Source organism: Lacerta agilis, chromosome 4, assembly GCF_009819535.1.
Source record: "Lacerta agilis isolate rLacAgi1 chromosome 4, rLacAgi1.pri, whole genome shotgun sequence".
Classification (NCBI taxonomy): Eukaryota; Metazoa; Chordata; class Lepidosauria; order Squamata; family Lacertidae; genus Lacerta; species Lacerta agilis.
Window position 1 is genome coordinate 24,230,954 of NC_046315.1, and position 15,771 is coordinate 24,246,724.

Sequence of the window (15,771 nt, forward strand, 5' to 3'; positions counted from 1 at the left end):
TATCAGCCGAAACTGATAGAAGGCGCTCTGAGCTATGGAGGCCACCTGTGTGCCTCCAGCACACTAGTGGATCCAAGAACACTCTCCCCCCCCCCATTATGTGATCCTTCACGGAAGGAATGGGAAAACTTCTTCAGCCACCTTCCCTTCTGGGTCACCTGCAGGGGGTGGGGTGGGGGACAACTGTTGGCAAAGGGTGGGGCCAGAGGCAAAGTGGGTGGAGCAGCAAATGCCATTTTTAACTTTCTACAGTAAGTTAAGTTTCTATCCATACTCCTCTCTTGGCTCCATCTTGTCAAAGAAGAAGCATAATGGGAGATCAAGGATGTTTGCCAGGCATATCAAAACCAACCAGGCAACCAACAAAATCCCAAGGAGGCTGCTACGGGTTGGTGAGGACGTATTAGCCTGCAGAATGTCCCAAGGGCCCAGGAAGGGTACATTTGAGTCCCACTCCTTTAGGGAAAGGGCACCCCCCCCAAAAAAAAAAACAGGTTGGATATCACTGAGCAGAGCAGACAAACTGCTCATTTGTAATTCCTTTGTCTGGTCAGGAAACTTTTCAGGGGTCAGGAAACTTTTTCAGCAGGGGGCCGGTGCACTGTCCCTCAGACCTTGTGGAGGGCCGGACAATAAAAAAAAATTGGGGGGGGGGGGAATGAACAAATTCCTGTGCCCCACAAATAACCCAGAGATGCATTTTAAATAAAAGCACACATTCTACTCATGTAAAAACAAGCTGATTCCTGGACCGTCCGCCGGCCAGATTTGGAAGGCGATTGGGCCGGATCTGGCCTCTGGGCCTTAGTTTGCCTACCCATGGTCTAGTTCATATACTTATTCAGAACAGCCATTACCTCACCTGAATTAGAAGGAAAGAAGAGATAGAGCTTTGCATATTGGTGACACCTCTCCTGCGGATGGTAAAGAAAATGTGGATAACACAGAACCCTCTGGTACCCCATTGCATAACAGCCAATGGAAAGAGCAAGATTCCCCCAACATCACCTTCTAGAACAATTATTATTATTATTATTATTATTATTATTATTATTATTATTATATTTTATTATTTTATTTATTTATACCCTGCCCATCTGGCTGGGTTTCCCCAGCCACTCTGGGTAGCTCACAACAGAATATTAGAAACACAAGAAAACATCAAACATTAAAAACTTCCCTAAACAGGGCATCCTTCAGATGCCTTCTAAAAGTCAGGAAGTTGTTTATTTCCTTGACATATGATGGGAGGGCGTTCCACAGGGTGGGTACCACTACCGAGAAGGCCCTCTGCCTGGTTCCCTGTAACCTCGCTTGTCGCAGTGAGGGAACCACCAGAAGGCCCTCAGAGCTGGACCTCAGTGTTCGGGCTGAATGATGGGGGTAGAGACGCTCCTTCAGGTATACTGGGCCAAAGGACTAGCCATCCAAGCAGCTGCAGCAGTGCTGAGATGTAGTACCTCCAAAAGCCAGCCCAAGCAGCCTATCCAGCCCAAGCAGCCTATCCAGAAAGATACCAAGGTCCACTTGGAGGTCTAAGAGAATCAACAGGGCTGTAACTCCCCTGGTTCCTCTCTCAGCAAAGCCCACCCCCAAAGGCCAGCCAAAGCAGTTTCTGCCTGGAAACCAAGCCTGAAACCTGTTTGAAACAGACGTAGAAAGCCCCAGGGATGCAGAAAGAGCCCTGCTAGATCGGTTCAAAGGCCCATTCAGCCCAACCTTCTGTTCTCACACAGTGGCCAACTAAAGGCCTCTGGGAAGCCCCGAGGCAAAAGCGCTTCATCCGAGAGTGTCTGGAGTACAAGGAGGGGCATTTCACCCCAGCAGCACTGTGAGGGAGGGGTGGGGGTGGGGGTTAAGTATTTCCCTACCAGGATTCTTTGCTGTCAAAATCGACTCCTTCCTCACAAGCCGGCTTCCCCACCCATTGAGGGAGGAAATATGGAATCCTGCAGAAGATTTTTTTTGGGGGGACACACACAAAAAACCCACCTAAAATTGTGCATTGGAGATAAACCCAAGGCCCAATATCTGCAATTAGACTTGTCCCTGTTATTTAGCTACTATTTATATACAGCTTTGTGAGAGAGGATGCACTTTCTAGGTTAAGAATTGCACAAAAAACCACCTCTCCAGGCAAACTGAAGATGGCTTCTCCTTTATCGTAGCAAATATTTTTGCCTTCAGGAAGTCTCACTCAGAAGCGCACGGATGAACACGCACACACAAGCGATTGTGAAATCTATGTAGCCTAACCAGGAGAAGAGATAATAAGAGTGACCCATATATGTCTTATTAGAGATGCCACCAGATCCTTCCTGTTGACAATAGAAATTCTCAATCATACAAGTTCTAATCAAACCAAGAGGAAGTTTGACTGCTGTTTTTTAAAGCCTGGTGAGTAATACCCATCAAAGGCTCGAAAGCTCATACCAAGAACAAACTTAGTTGGTCTCTATGGTGCTACTGGAAGGAATTTTTTTATTTTTTATTTTGTTTTGACTATGGTAGACCAACACAGCTACCTACCTGTAACTGGTCCTAATCCTTGTTATCTTGGAGTAAGTCCCATTGAATTCAATGGAACTAATTTTTGAGTAGAAATATTTCAGATGGCATACTTACAATGCAAGTCCATTGATTTCAGTGGGTCTACTCTAAGCAGGACCAATGTCAGATTTCATCCCATATAGTTTTCAACCTCACGAGCAAAATAAATAAATAAAAATGCTTTGAATTAAAAATAGATGCTACTATTGGTGCCCTCAGAGTTTCTTTCTCAAACCCAAACCCAAATCACAAATGATATACCTACTCACAATCCAAGCAAACTGAGTTTCTAAACTCCTCATCTGGTGGGTGGGGAGTTTGCATCTGAAATAGTTTCCCCTCTGCACAGTGGCCTCCTGACATGCATACAATTTATGAGTTACGCCTTCTTGATCAAATTACTGATCAAATCCCTTTCCAATTTCCAGCACTCACAAATGTGTTTTCAATTTAATGGACTTGCAAACGGAGTTATGTTGTAAAAAAAGTAACAACCTTGTGTCAAATGCCTTGTGTCTTTTTTTCAGGTTGTACAGTCTTTCTTACAAATTAGTTACATTTGTTGTGAGACATTAGTGTTGAGTGCAGTATAAGGTTCAGGAAGAAGACGGGGGAGAGGTGGGGTGGGGTGGTGAGGCTTCTATTCTTTTATATAGGGTACATGTGGGGTTTTGTGTCCATGTCAACTGGGTAGCTTCTCTTTCTATTTGTTTATTACATTTCCTTGGTAGTGAGAGGTATTGGGGGGCAGAGTGTGGTTGGTTGTCTGTGGTTGTCTGCAGTGGGGCTTGTTTGCATTTGGTGGTGGGGGGGGGACTTGTTGGGAAAGGTAAGCCAGATTGATTCGTATGCTATCGGTGGATTATTGTTGCTGTCTTGTTGGGCTGTGTACAGGTATGTGATAAAGGGGAGCCATACTGGGGTGAAGGCAGGCATCAGTTAGCCTTTGCCTTCTTGCATAAAATGCAAGATTCTCGGCAAGACTTAAAGTCTTACGGTTGGAAATGAAGATGAAATCCCCAAAAGCACATCAGACCACTGGTGTATTTTAAGAACATTTTTGGTCTTCTTAATATCTCAGAATAACTAAGGTTATCCATGCAAGGCAGTTAGACTACCCCTCCTGCTTTTTAAAGGAAAGGTTTTTGTGTTTCTGGCATGCATATTTTTTTTAAAAAATAATAATTTATTGGGCACCTTCTGTGCCAACGCCCGCTAAAAACTTTTCCATTCTGCCAGGCCAATGCAGGCAATTAACAGCACCCCCCCAATGGGTTACTGATCTCTGTCTTTAACTTTTTTGTCTTTAACTTTCTTTTCTTTCTATGGTTTTAACATTTTTTTTTGCTGTTGTAAGCCGCTTTGATATATTTTTGTGCCAAAGCGGTATATAAATATTTTTATAAGTAAATAAGCAGGCAAGACAGAAGAAGGACAACAGAACATGGCCTGGCACACGCAGGAGGGAAGCTGCCTTACTCCCATCTTCCCTGTTCTGCACATTCTAGACACTGGCTTAGATCAGGGGTCAGCAAACTTTTTCAGCAGGGGGCCAATCCACTGTCCCTCAGACCTTGTGGGGGGGGGCGGACTATATTTTTTGGGGGGGAAATGAACGAATTTCTATGCACCACAAATAACCCAGAGATGCATTTTAAATAAAAGGACACATTCTACTCATGTAAAAACACGCTGATTCCCGGACCGTCCGTGGGCCGGATTGAGAAGGTGATTGGGCCACATCCAGCCCATGGGCCTTAGGTTGCTTACCCCTGGCTTAGATCCTAAGAAAGGTTTACTTCAGGAGATACGGAGAGCAACCATGTCTCATCCTGCCCACCAGTCAATGGGACCTCCCCGTTTGCACAGAATATTGTGAAGGGTGCCCTGCTCAGGTATAGGGCTGCGTACATTTATTTAGGGAAGGAGGGTACAGTATTTGCATCCTAGGCTCCAAGTTACCCTGGCTATTTCGTTTTATTTTTTCACCTGCTGATGCCCAACTGTGGCAGCAATCTCAGGGGAGCTCGCTGGGGCTGTCTCCCCCTCCCTCTCTCCCATCCTCCCCCACTTCCCTTGGGGGGGTTTTTGTTTGCAAGTTCTATGTTTGAACCACTCCCTCAATGCCTTTGGTGGCCTAGGAAGAGAAGAAGAAAAGGAGGGAGCTTGTGGGAAGAGCAAGCCTGTGGAATTTATGGCTCCCCCTAAGCACAGGCCAGATAAGAAGTTAAAAAGCATCTTGGGCCTTTTCAAGACGGCTACCCCCAGGGCTTTGATGTAGATTATGTTGCAGAATAAGCCAATACTTTTATCCTGGAGGACGATATTAGGCTTGTTGAAATACACGCCTCTGGGATCGCAGGGCCTGCTCGTCCAGGAGGAGAAGCAAATTGGTTAGGGAGCTGGCACAGTTGGGCATAAATTAGCGAGCTCAACAAACCTACACTAAAAGAGAGAGAGAGAGAGAGAGAGAGAGAGAGAGAGAGAGAGAGAGAGAGAGAGAGCGCATATTTATTTGGCCCAGAAGAAGGTATATAATTCAGGAGACAGTGAAGGTGTCTCTTAGTACCTCACCTTCCCGCAAGTTCTTGGCTTCTGAAGCTGAATTTATTTATTGTGTATAATATCCCGCGTTCTTAATCCAAGGAGCTCAAGGCAGCGTACATGGTTATTAAATCCTCATTAAATCCACACAACAACCCTGTGAGGTAGGCTAGGCTGAGAGGCAGGGACTGGCCCAAGGTCACCCAGTGAGCTTCATTGTTGAGTGGCGATTGGAACCCTGGTCTCCCAGGTCCTAGTCCAACACTCTGACCACTATGCCAAACTCACCTTCGATATATATATCTGTTTCTTTAACCACACACACAAAGAAGAATCTACTATAAAGCTCATAATGACCCACTCTCTAGGGAGTATTATGTCAGTATGACTTGGGGAAGGGGAACCCTTTTCAAACCAAGGTCCACATGCCCTTGTGGACAACTTTCCAGGAGCCACACACTTATTATGGGCGAGGCTAGGGGCAAAAGTGGGTGGAGCAATGGATATGTCTCTTATCTTTTTTTTTTTTTAAACATCAGGCTATCCTTGCAAAAGTCAGAGGTTTCTCCATACAGAGGTTTCCAAGTGCTCAGTGCAAATTGCTTTCTCCCAGAAAAACGCAGCTCTCCCCAAACTGAATTGAGCAAGGGAGCAGATGATAAATAAGTTGGATAGCTAACCAACTTGAAGGAGGAACTTGTTGGATGATCATCAGTGTAACAGTTCAACTCCACCCCATCCTCAGTCTTCTGTCAAAGAGCTTTAACCAAAAAGGAAAAGAGAGAGAGAGAGAATGAGCAAGCCCCTTCTCGCAGGGTAGATCTCTCCCTCCCTGAAAGAAGTTCCAGGTTGTTTTCTGCAGTTTATGACACCCTGGGCCTAAGCTCATTTCCCAGGAAGTGAAGCCCCCTGGATTTCAATTGAACTTCCTTTGAAGCATGTTCCACACAAAAGGGGGGCTCACAGCTTGACAGCCAAGCCTGATAAACTCCTCAGGCAGCAACTGAGGCCTGGTTTCCAGGATGCAGCAGAGTGAGGTGGTATTACAGGGGTCCCAAACTTTTCTTGGGCCCAGAGGCACATCTGGAAATCTAATAAAATACCCATTTCACAGAAGAAAACCTGTTGATGCTCAGAACCAACTCTTCTGCAAGCAACAGGCAAAATACACCTCCCACCCCCTGAAAAAATAAATAAAACACAGACCAGAAAAACCACCACCACAAGACAACTCTCCCCTCAACAGGCAACACCCCACAAACCAACAACAGCAACAACAAACCACTTTAAAAAAAAGGAGACAGTCTTGGAGGGGCGTGAATGAGACTTTCAGGGACATTATAGCTGTTTCTCACTATAATAATAATAATAATAATAATAATAATAATAATAATAATAATAATAATTTATTATTTATACCCCGCCCATCTGGCTGGGCCTCCCCAGCCACTCTGGGCGGCTTCCAACACAATATTAAAATACAATAATTCATCAGATATTAAAAGCTTCCCTAAACAGGGCTGCCTTAAGATGTCTTCTAAATGTCTGGTAGTTGTTGTTCTCTTTGACATCTGGTGGGAGGGCATTCCACAGGGCGGTTCCATAATGATAGCTCCCCTGCTCTCAGGGAGAATGAGGGTCTGGGGAAGGAGAGCATCACTCTGAGGGTGGGCACCACAGATACTTTGGAAGGGACCTACTCCTTTGGGGACAAAGAACTGTATCGTTTTGTGCTGAGGATACTTCAAGGGGTGGAAGGATCCTGGTAGTTAATCAATAAGGACATCGATAGTTGGGTTTGTGGCGGGCATACAGACCACAGGGTGAATTGTCTGCCTGGTACGAAGGTTAAGGATGTTGCCCCCTCATCTAGATAGCCTGGCAGGTGGTGCTGAGGAGCTGTCAGTGGTCATGGTGCATGCTGGCACCAATGACATGGAGCAACATAGTCTTGAGGGCCTGGAAACCAAGTTTAGGTTGCTAGATAGCTAGGTAGAATGGTGAAAGCCAGGGCCTCCAATTAAGGTAGCTTCCCCCCCTAAAATGCTACCAGTTCAGCACTCAGCTAGACAGGTGTAGCTTGGTAGTCTCAATGCATGGACGAGGCAATAATGTCAGGAGGAGAGGGTTGTAAGGCACTGGGGAACAAGATTTCTGCATTCTGGTGGTACGGGTGACTAATAATTGTGGTTCACACATGGCTATAATCTGGAAAATGGTGTGCTGTTCCAAGTCTCCTATGACTTACTGAACCTAGCAGCAGGTAGGTCCTTTTGAACAGCTAAAGACAGATTTTGGAAAAGTCACAGTCCCTGACAAAGACATAGAGGTGTTCATACTGGTTGCAGAGGCATCAACATGTGTATGGGGGTGGTACTTGTAGCCACATTCCCCACACTCTTCTAGACATACTGACTGTATACATCAGGGATGGGGGAACTGCGGCTAATCTCCAGTCTCTATAAACCTCAGTCAGCATAATCAGTGGTCCTTGACTCCCACTGTACTTTGCTGCATTGCAGGCGGTGGCTAGATGGCCCCTTCCAACTCTACAGTTCAATGATTCTTAGAAGACACGCATACAATTGTGCTAAAGGAAACAGTCAGTACCTTGCCCTGGTGAATCCAATGCTATGCTGGGATTTGAACCCAGGTCAATACAATATCTGCCATGCTGCTCAGCACAGCACATAACCTCCATTTACTGCTCGGCATTAACTACAGCTTTGTAGTTTCACAAATTCATTTCACCATTTCACATTAACTCCAGATAGTCCTCTAAGAGTTGAAATATCCCTTTGTCTCTTTTCTTCATTGGTGTCCCCCCCCCCCGGAGGGGGGCATTGTTTCAGAAAACATAAGCCAGTGTTTTACTACTAAGCGCTGGGCAATAAGCAGAATGGTAAATATAGGTGGAGTGACTAAACCTGAGCATTGAAATCTATGGCCAGAAACACAGACACAACTCATTGAGCGAGATAGGACAAGACGTGTCTGCCTGTGCTTTAAATGTGCCTTAAGTGTGCTTTAGACGTGTGGTGTCAATGTGACACTTACCATACGGCGCTCCTCTAGAACCTTCAAACTGGTCTCTAAACTGAGATATTTGTGGATTTTTCATTGGAGCTATTCAGAGAGCGAGAGGTGGCAGAGTCTATGCACAATTTCACCCTCTGTGTAAATCCCTTTCTCTAAATCTTCAGCAAGCTTTTTGAATTTGGAGGAATTTAAAGAGGGGTTTAGGAGCATCGTTTAAAAATAAAACTTAAAAGGATGAGGTTTAAGAAAAACAAGTTTTGAATCCACTTATGTGTTCCTTGGCATCCTGACCGCGGTCTTTAGCAAGAATATAGCCAGTCTCCCCACCCTGCTTTTCATGTTCCACCTACTTTTATACAAATAAGGTGTTTTATCCCTTAAGGCAGGGGTAGGCAACCTAAGGCCCGTGGGCCAGATGCAGCCCAATCACCTTCTCAATCTGGCCTTTGTATGGTCCGGGAATCAGCGTGTTTTTACACGAGTAGAATGTATGCTTTTATTTAAAATGCATCTCTGGGTTATTTGTGGGTCATAGGAATTCGTTCATCCCCCCCAAAAAAATATAGTCCAGCCCACCACATGGTCTGAGGGACGGTGGACTGGCCCATGGTTGAAAAAGGTTGCTAACCGCTGCCTTAATGTATCTGAGGAATCTGCAAGTAAGAGTAACTTCCCCAAAATATGTGCATGTTATGTGAATGTGAAGCTAAAGATCACACACTTACACACAAACTTTTCTTTTACTACAGCTGCATAATAGCTAATTTTTAAAGTAAATTGCATTTCCTTGGCTCTTGTAGACAGGGTGCCACAAGTAGGCTAATAAAGTTATAGTCTTAGGGTCTTGTTATGTTTTAGACCAGCAGTTTCCCAGCTCAGTCACAAAGTTCACTGCGTGAAGCTTACCTTCCTCACAAGGTTGTTGTTGTGAGGATAGCATACATGAGGCCTCTTGAGTTCCTTGGAGGAATTATAACATTCATGACTTTGCCTCAGCCAAAGCTAGGATTTTTATTTTTTTTTAAAAAAAGAAATTAGCATAGCACAAGATTTATGGTTTGTTTTTTTAATAAAAAAAATTAAGAGTGGAATACATTTGTTAATTTCAGAATTTTTATTTTATTTTATTTATTTAAACAATTTATATTTAGCTTAATTACAATAGCCTCAAAGTAGCTTATAAAGGTACAACAATATGTTTGGGGTTTCTGCGTGTGTGACTATATGGTACATACAACTTAGAGGCAGTGTCATGTGGCATTCAGAGTGCAGGATTAGGACATCCTGGGCTGACATTTTCCTTACCACTCGGAATGAGGACCGAAAGAAAATTTCGCACACCAAAGGTCAGTTTGGCAAGGTTTCCTGCTGTGTCTCTCTGGTAGCATCCGGAGTTGAAAAGATTGAAAACAATTGAATCAAGAAAACACAAAAATACGCATTTCTGAAAGCAAATTCTAGTTAGGAGATTCTGCTTCAGAATCTCTCACTTCTTCTACCCAAATCGGTTCTGCTCTCGTTGGAAAGCAAACAAGACACGTTTATTTTCGAGCGTTCTGCAAAAATACCCAGCTACAAAAAAATGAGCTTACAGCTCCACCTAGTGTTTGCAATTGGAAAACCAAACGCAGAGTACCCTAGTGGCAGTAGTTTACTAATTGGATGGCACCTTATCACCAGAGGTGTGATTCAGGCAGCCCTGATGCTTTAGAGGTGAGTTGTGATTGGGCCTCTGCTGCTGCCCCAACTTGGAGAAGAAGATGGGTTAAAGCAGGGCTGGGGAACATGTAGTGGCTAAAATTCCCACCATCCCTAATCACTGGCCATGCTGGACCAATGGGGAGAAAGTACTTCTCCATGCATTGCAGTTAAACTATGGAACTCACTCCCACAGGAGAAAGGGGTGGCCACAGAGCTGGGTGGCTTTACAAGAGGATTAGACAAATTCAGTGAGAGGGCTATCAATAGTTACTAGCCAGGATGGCTGCAGTAACAATTCTGAATACCAGTTATTGGAAACCACATGAGTGGAGAGGACTCTTGTGCTCTGATCTTGCATGCTAGTTTCCCAATGGCCACTGTGAGTGCAGGATGCTGCACTAGATGCACATTGGCCTGACCCAGCAAGCTCTTCTTATGTTCTTAATGCAGTTGGTCCCCAATCCCTGGGTTAGGCAGACCTTTTGAAATGAGGACGTTTGCCATCCCTAGTACCATCTCTGGACTTAGTACATGCAGAAGCAAGCCCCAAATGTCTTGATATCTTCCAGTGAGCCCTGTGGTTTTCCATTCCTCCAAGTGTTTCCCCAAAGAAGTGAATTGCATCTAGAAATAACACAGCACACTGGAAAAAACCTACATTTTTTTGAAATATTTTTTATTTGATTTTACAAGTATAAAATAATAATACAACAATACACATCTACATTTACAGATTCCTCCGAATCTCTGGCCTTCCCACCTCCCCTCCATGGGTCCTATTATTAGACCTTTTCTACTGCATCTTCTCCCATAATCTATATTTTATATTACTCCATTGTCTCCATAGTACTTGCTACATTACAAGTGTTATTGCAATCCTGCTAATGTTTTCATCTGCTTACAGTGGTCTCCAAGATAAATTACAAAATTTTCCCATTCTTTGTTGAAGTTGCTGAAATGGCAAAACTGACCGGAAAGCTCAGGAACCAAGAAGACCAAAACAAAACAAAAAACTACATCTTGATTTCAAATATATATTAAGTATCTGTATCAATATTTCAGCAGACATTTCATTCAGCAGCAAGCATGGCTACCTGATGATTAAACAGCACGTTTTAAAGGACATTTATCTATTAAAAACTGGATACTGCTTTTCCAGACAAGGTGTGCAATAAAACAAGACAGCGCACAAAATAGAAAAATGAAATAATAATTAATTGTCAGGCCAGTGCTAGCATGAAGCAGCAGGAACATATCTGAAAACTGACTATTAACTACAAAGCTGCAGAATGTCAAAAAATAAAAACACATCAAAATAAAATTACTAAGTCAAAATAAGGATAGAAAAATCCTGAAGAGCTTTTAAAGTCAGAGATGGGGGATCAGCAGCTCTCCAGATGTTGCTGGACTACAACTCCCATCATCCTAGCTGTACTTTAAGGTTTTAAGCAGGGGTCAGCAGGGGGCCGGTCCAATGTCCCTCAGACCTTGTGGGGGGCCAGACTATATTTTGGAGAGAAAAAAATGAATGAATTCCTATGTCCCACAAATAACCCAGAGATGCATTTTAAATAAAAGCACACATTCTACTCATGTAAAAACACGCTGATTCCAGGACCGTTTGCGGCCTTAGTTTGCCTACCCATGGTTTTAAGTCTCTGAGAGGATATCCCAGAAGGGCAACAGGCAGGGCTGGCCCAATACATTTTGGCATGTGAGGTGGACCCCAAAATGGTGCCTCTTCCCCACCAGGGAAGAAGGAGAAAGGGAAGCTGTACATCAGGAACAAGGGGGGAAGTTCAACAGCAGGACCTGCTGTCCCTGTGGATTCTGCCGCCGCCTGAGGTGGTGACCTCAGCTTGCCACATGGGTGGGCCAGCCCTGGCAATAGGATACAGCTAATCTCCCTCTCCATGGGTAAAAAGTCCAGGGCCAGAGAGGGAGCCCACCTTCTTCTGCTGGGGCTTTGATGACACAGTTGAGGAAGCATGCTGGGGGGCAGAGCTTGGGCAGCTTGGGACCCACCGGATCCAGAGTCCCCTCGTTCCCCTGGCATGGCCTCAGAATGGCAACAAAACCATGCCAGTGCTTGGAGAATTCCCCTCTGACAAGAACCAGAATTACCCAGGGGGAAACTGTCAACCCACCGCCCCAGCTTCCACCGTGGTTTGCACAGTCTTGTGGCAGGGCTTAGATATGGCAGCTCCTCTGTCATGGATTTTCCATTTCCTAAGATGGTATAATTGTTCTGACCATGTAACCTGGGTGTAAGCAACACTGATGAGAATTAAATTCCATTTTCTCTTTTCTTCATCCTGCCAAGCCACACAAAGTCTACGAAGAAAGCCTTCGTTTCACCTTGATCACATGAAATTCAAATGCCCAATGATGGTGATGACCTTACAGAGGAAGCCCCTGCTCACAAAAAAGGGGGTGGAGAGCCCATGGCACTCACCCAAAAATCCAAGTGTGCCAACCAGGTTGGCCACCCCTGACATATATCAGAGAGTCAGCCTACAGCAATACTGCTTATGATGTGGTGCACGGGTCTGAATGCCCCGACCCAAGCTTTTTTGAATTTTGAAGTGTTAAGATAATGCCACTATATATTCATGTCTGGAGGCTCTGGTGACAAATAACATCTTCAACTCTCTACATCTGCTTAAAGCACAACCAAACAACAATGGGAATGTTTGACTTCAGTCACATTTGTGAAAGGAAAGAGTTTCATTTCCTAACCCTAGCCCCTGGAGGCTGCAGACACACCAGATAACCCCTGGTTCAAAACGATGCTCGTGAAAAAGTGTGCTCTCACCTTGACCCAGATTCCTGAAAGGGGAGGCAAATTTCATTTCAAAAGCAGAAGTTGGATCACGGAAATGAGCAAGAGAAACTCAGGGGCAGGAGCAGCAAATCTGGCCTCTTTAGCAAAGGCAAAAAAAAACTCCTCTCTTTCGATACATTCAGCTTATATGCCTTTTTATATAAAACAATGCATCAGTCTTCTTTCTCCCTTGCGGCATCTGCATCCAGAGTAGGAATGGTGAATTGAAGCGGTTCTGCTTCTCTTATCCCATGTGAACTGGGATATGTGGCTTTGGACTCGATACGTGTTCAGAAATCCCACTCTTCCCCGTTGGACATGCCTATAATTTAGGAATTGCCATTATTATTATTATTAGTAGTAGTAGTAGTAGTAGTAGTAACAGAAATAGTAGCAGCAATTACAGCTCCACAATACTTTCTGCTATACACGGTGGTTTACAAATCCCATTTAGTTTACTGAGATGTAGGTAAAATAGTACAAGCAACAAAGAGGAGTTAATCTCATGCCTGAGGAGAATGCTGGTCTGCCCATGCTGGCTCCACCCCCAATATCCCTGTCCCTTCTGGTTCCTCCCGTGAACTTCCTGTGTGGGATTCCAGTTGTGTTTGGCTGAAGAGGGCTGGTGCAAGGACGGCAAACCCTTTTCAGCCTGAGAGCCACATTCCCTCATAGACCGCCTTCTGGGGGCCACATACCAGTGGTGGTTGGAGCCAGAGGTAATAAGTGGGTGGAGCAATAAATGTGACTCTTACCATTGTTCTATGTCAGGCATCCCCCAAACTAGGCCCTCCAGCTGTTTTGGGACTACAATTTCCATCATCCCTGACCACTAGTCCTGTTAGCTAGGGATAATGGGAGTTGTAGTCCCAAAACAGCTGGAGGGCCGAGTTTGGGGGTGCCTGTTCTATAGGCTACGTTCCCATCACAGAAAAGCCAGCAGTTTCTAGACCCTCCACGGTGGGAGCAGATCCATGAGGGCATATGTGACAACCTCAGCCTGCCCTCAGGCAAACCCCATTGGCCTTTCCCACTTGCCACCAGTCAGTGGGTGAATGGGGCTGTCGCTGGCTCAGACTCCACCTGCTGCTGGTATCTCTGCTTCCGTACCTCCAGTGCCAGCAGACAGCAGCAGTGGAGGACTCTGGGCTCTCACAGTTCAGCGGCACCCTGTGAGATACTAAAATTTGCCCTCCCCTCCTCTCACGCTCCGTTCTACAGCATTGTTGTGGTGCTCCCTGCAGCACGGCACCCAGAGCAGCTGAACTGGTCGCGCTACCTTAGAACCACCTCTGACGCCAGACACCACAGACCCTCCGTCTCTCCATGCAGACAAGCGAGAGGCACAATCATAGGCAAAAACACTCAAAAGTAGGAGGTTGAGAAATTGGGTGAGCGAGGCGGAGGCATGGCCAAAGAGAGGCCTGGAGGCCAAACAAGGATGTGAGGTTTCGCACACCTGTGCCGGAGTCTCACATTTCTGCAGTGCTCTTCTGAAAACACTCAATAATACATTTGCCAAAAATGCTGCTCTCTCTCTCTCTCTCTCTCTCTCTCTCTCTCTCTCTCTCTCTCTCTCTCTCTCAACAGCGGAGAAGAACGCCAGAATCATGATGACATTCTGGAGATCTCCCTGGGGGGAAACAACAGACGGTTCTTTCTGAAGATTAGAGCGAGCAGCTGGGGACATCATTCACAGTCCCTTGCCATGGGTGCTATTAATAGGTTTTAAACCACCAACCCCTAAAAAAAAAATGCAAAAGGGGGAAAAAGAGAATAAAAATGTTCTTGTTTGCAAATCTTACTTACTGCTCCTTCTGCCTCAGCCAGCTGGCAGGCCAGGAGGGAAAGCAGCTGTGAAAAGGATGGTCTTTTTCTGGAGTCCAGAGCCCAGCAGGAACACAGCATTAAATATCTGCAAAGACAACAACAAAACCGGGGGGGGGGGGAATATGGAATGATTTCCCAAAGCATTTTCTATGGGAAGGTCAGGGAACTGGGATATGAATGTGTCCCATAATACAAGTATGCCTGGGCTTTTAAAAGAGCCTAGGATCAAAAGAACTTCACCTGACTTCACCCAGACTCAAGGCTTTCGTTAAGACAACACCCCAAAGCATGAAAACTGTTAAGTTAATGTGCCTGCTTTAACATCTCCACCATGTTATCAATAAACTTGTTTGGCCGTCAATATTTGAGAATCTCTGTGGCACCCATCTGAAGCAATGCTCTCAAGCAGATCTTGCAAATATTTATGTGGCTTCAGTCCCACATCTATTATCCAAAACACTCCAAAACTGGATATGTTGGTTTAAGTTCTAAGCAGCTCTCCACCACGGCTGGGGACAGGAACAAGGGGCAATTCACAAGGGGCAATTCAATAAGGCGAAATGATGTCTGCACTGCATTGTCAGCGCATGTATACCAATGGTACAAACAGGGAAAGCAGATTGAGGTGTGTGTGTGTCAGAATGTGCAACACAGGTCAGTTTTTTTGACTCCTCTGTTCCCTTAACTTGCATATCCAGCACTTATGCCTACTTAATTGTTTCCAACAGTAGCGAGTATGTAGAACTAGTGAGATGATCATAGATACTGGTAGTCCTGAAGAATAATAAAGTAAAAGCACAGGGAAAGTAGGAAGGGGGAGGTGTACCATGGCACCCCTAAATTGTGCCTGGGCAGAATCCTGCCCCTCCCCAGCCCTTGGTATTCATACCCCATGCTTACATTTCTTCTGTAGCATAAAACGGGCAGTCCATTTTAAATCCACTTTGAATTAGCTTGTAGAAGTTTGCATCCACTTGCATTCCAGGGTAAGGATTGACACCTAAAACAGAAAGGTGCGAGAAGTGAAGAGTGATAAAGTGGATGTTGAAAAACAAGGATTGCTTTTTCCACACAATTCATGACTGCACATACACTGTACATTTAAAGCAAACAGCTCCCCCCCCCAAAAAAATCCTGGGATCTGTGGTTTACCCCTCCTAGAGCTATAATTCCTAATGCCCCAACAAACTATAGTTCCCAGTATTCTTTGGAGGAAAGTCATGTGCTTTAAATTATGGTGTGCAGTATGTAACCTAATGCACCCACATCACTGAGTTCATTTC

The 15,771-nt window shown here is 44.9% G+C and overlaps 1 protein-coding gene across 2 annotated transcripts in view; it reads right to left on the bottom strand.

Annotated features, from left to right (window-relative positions):
• Window positions 1–12,230: 12,230 nt before the first annotated feature.
• The window catches only part of FLT3 (fms related receptor tyrosine kinase 3), a 39,137-nt gene continuing 35,596 nt past the window's right edge, over window positions 12,231–15,771 (bottom strand). Inside the window, exons 21-23 of one of the 2 annotated variants that reach the window (XM_033146417.1) lie at window positions 15,389–15,488; window positions 14,468–14,573; window positions 12,231–12,980 (exon numbers count right to left, since the gene is read on the bottom strand). In XM_033146417.1, coding sequence (XP_033002308.1) covers window positions 12,903–12,980; window positions 14,468–14,573; window positions 15,389–15,488 — 284 coding nt within the window. In that variant the 3' untranslated portion in view covers window positions 12,231–12,902. Of the gene's footprint in view, window positions 12,981–14,463; window positions 14,574–15,388; window positions 15,489–15,771 lie in introns of both variants that reach the window. The other variant, XM_033146418.1, reaches the window with a different exon arrangement.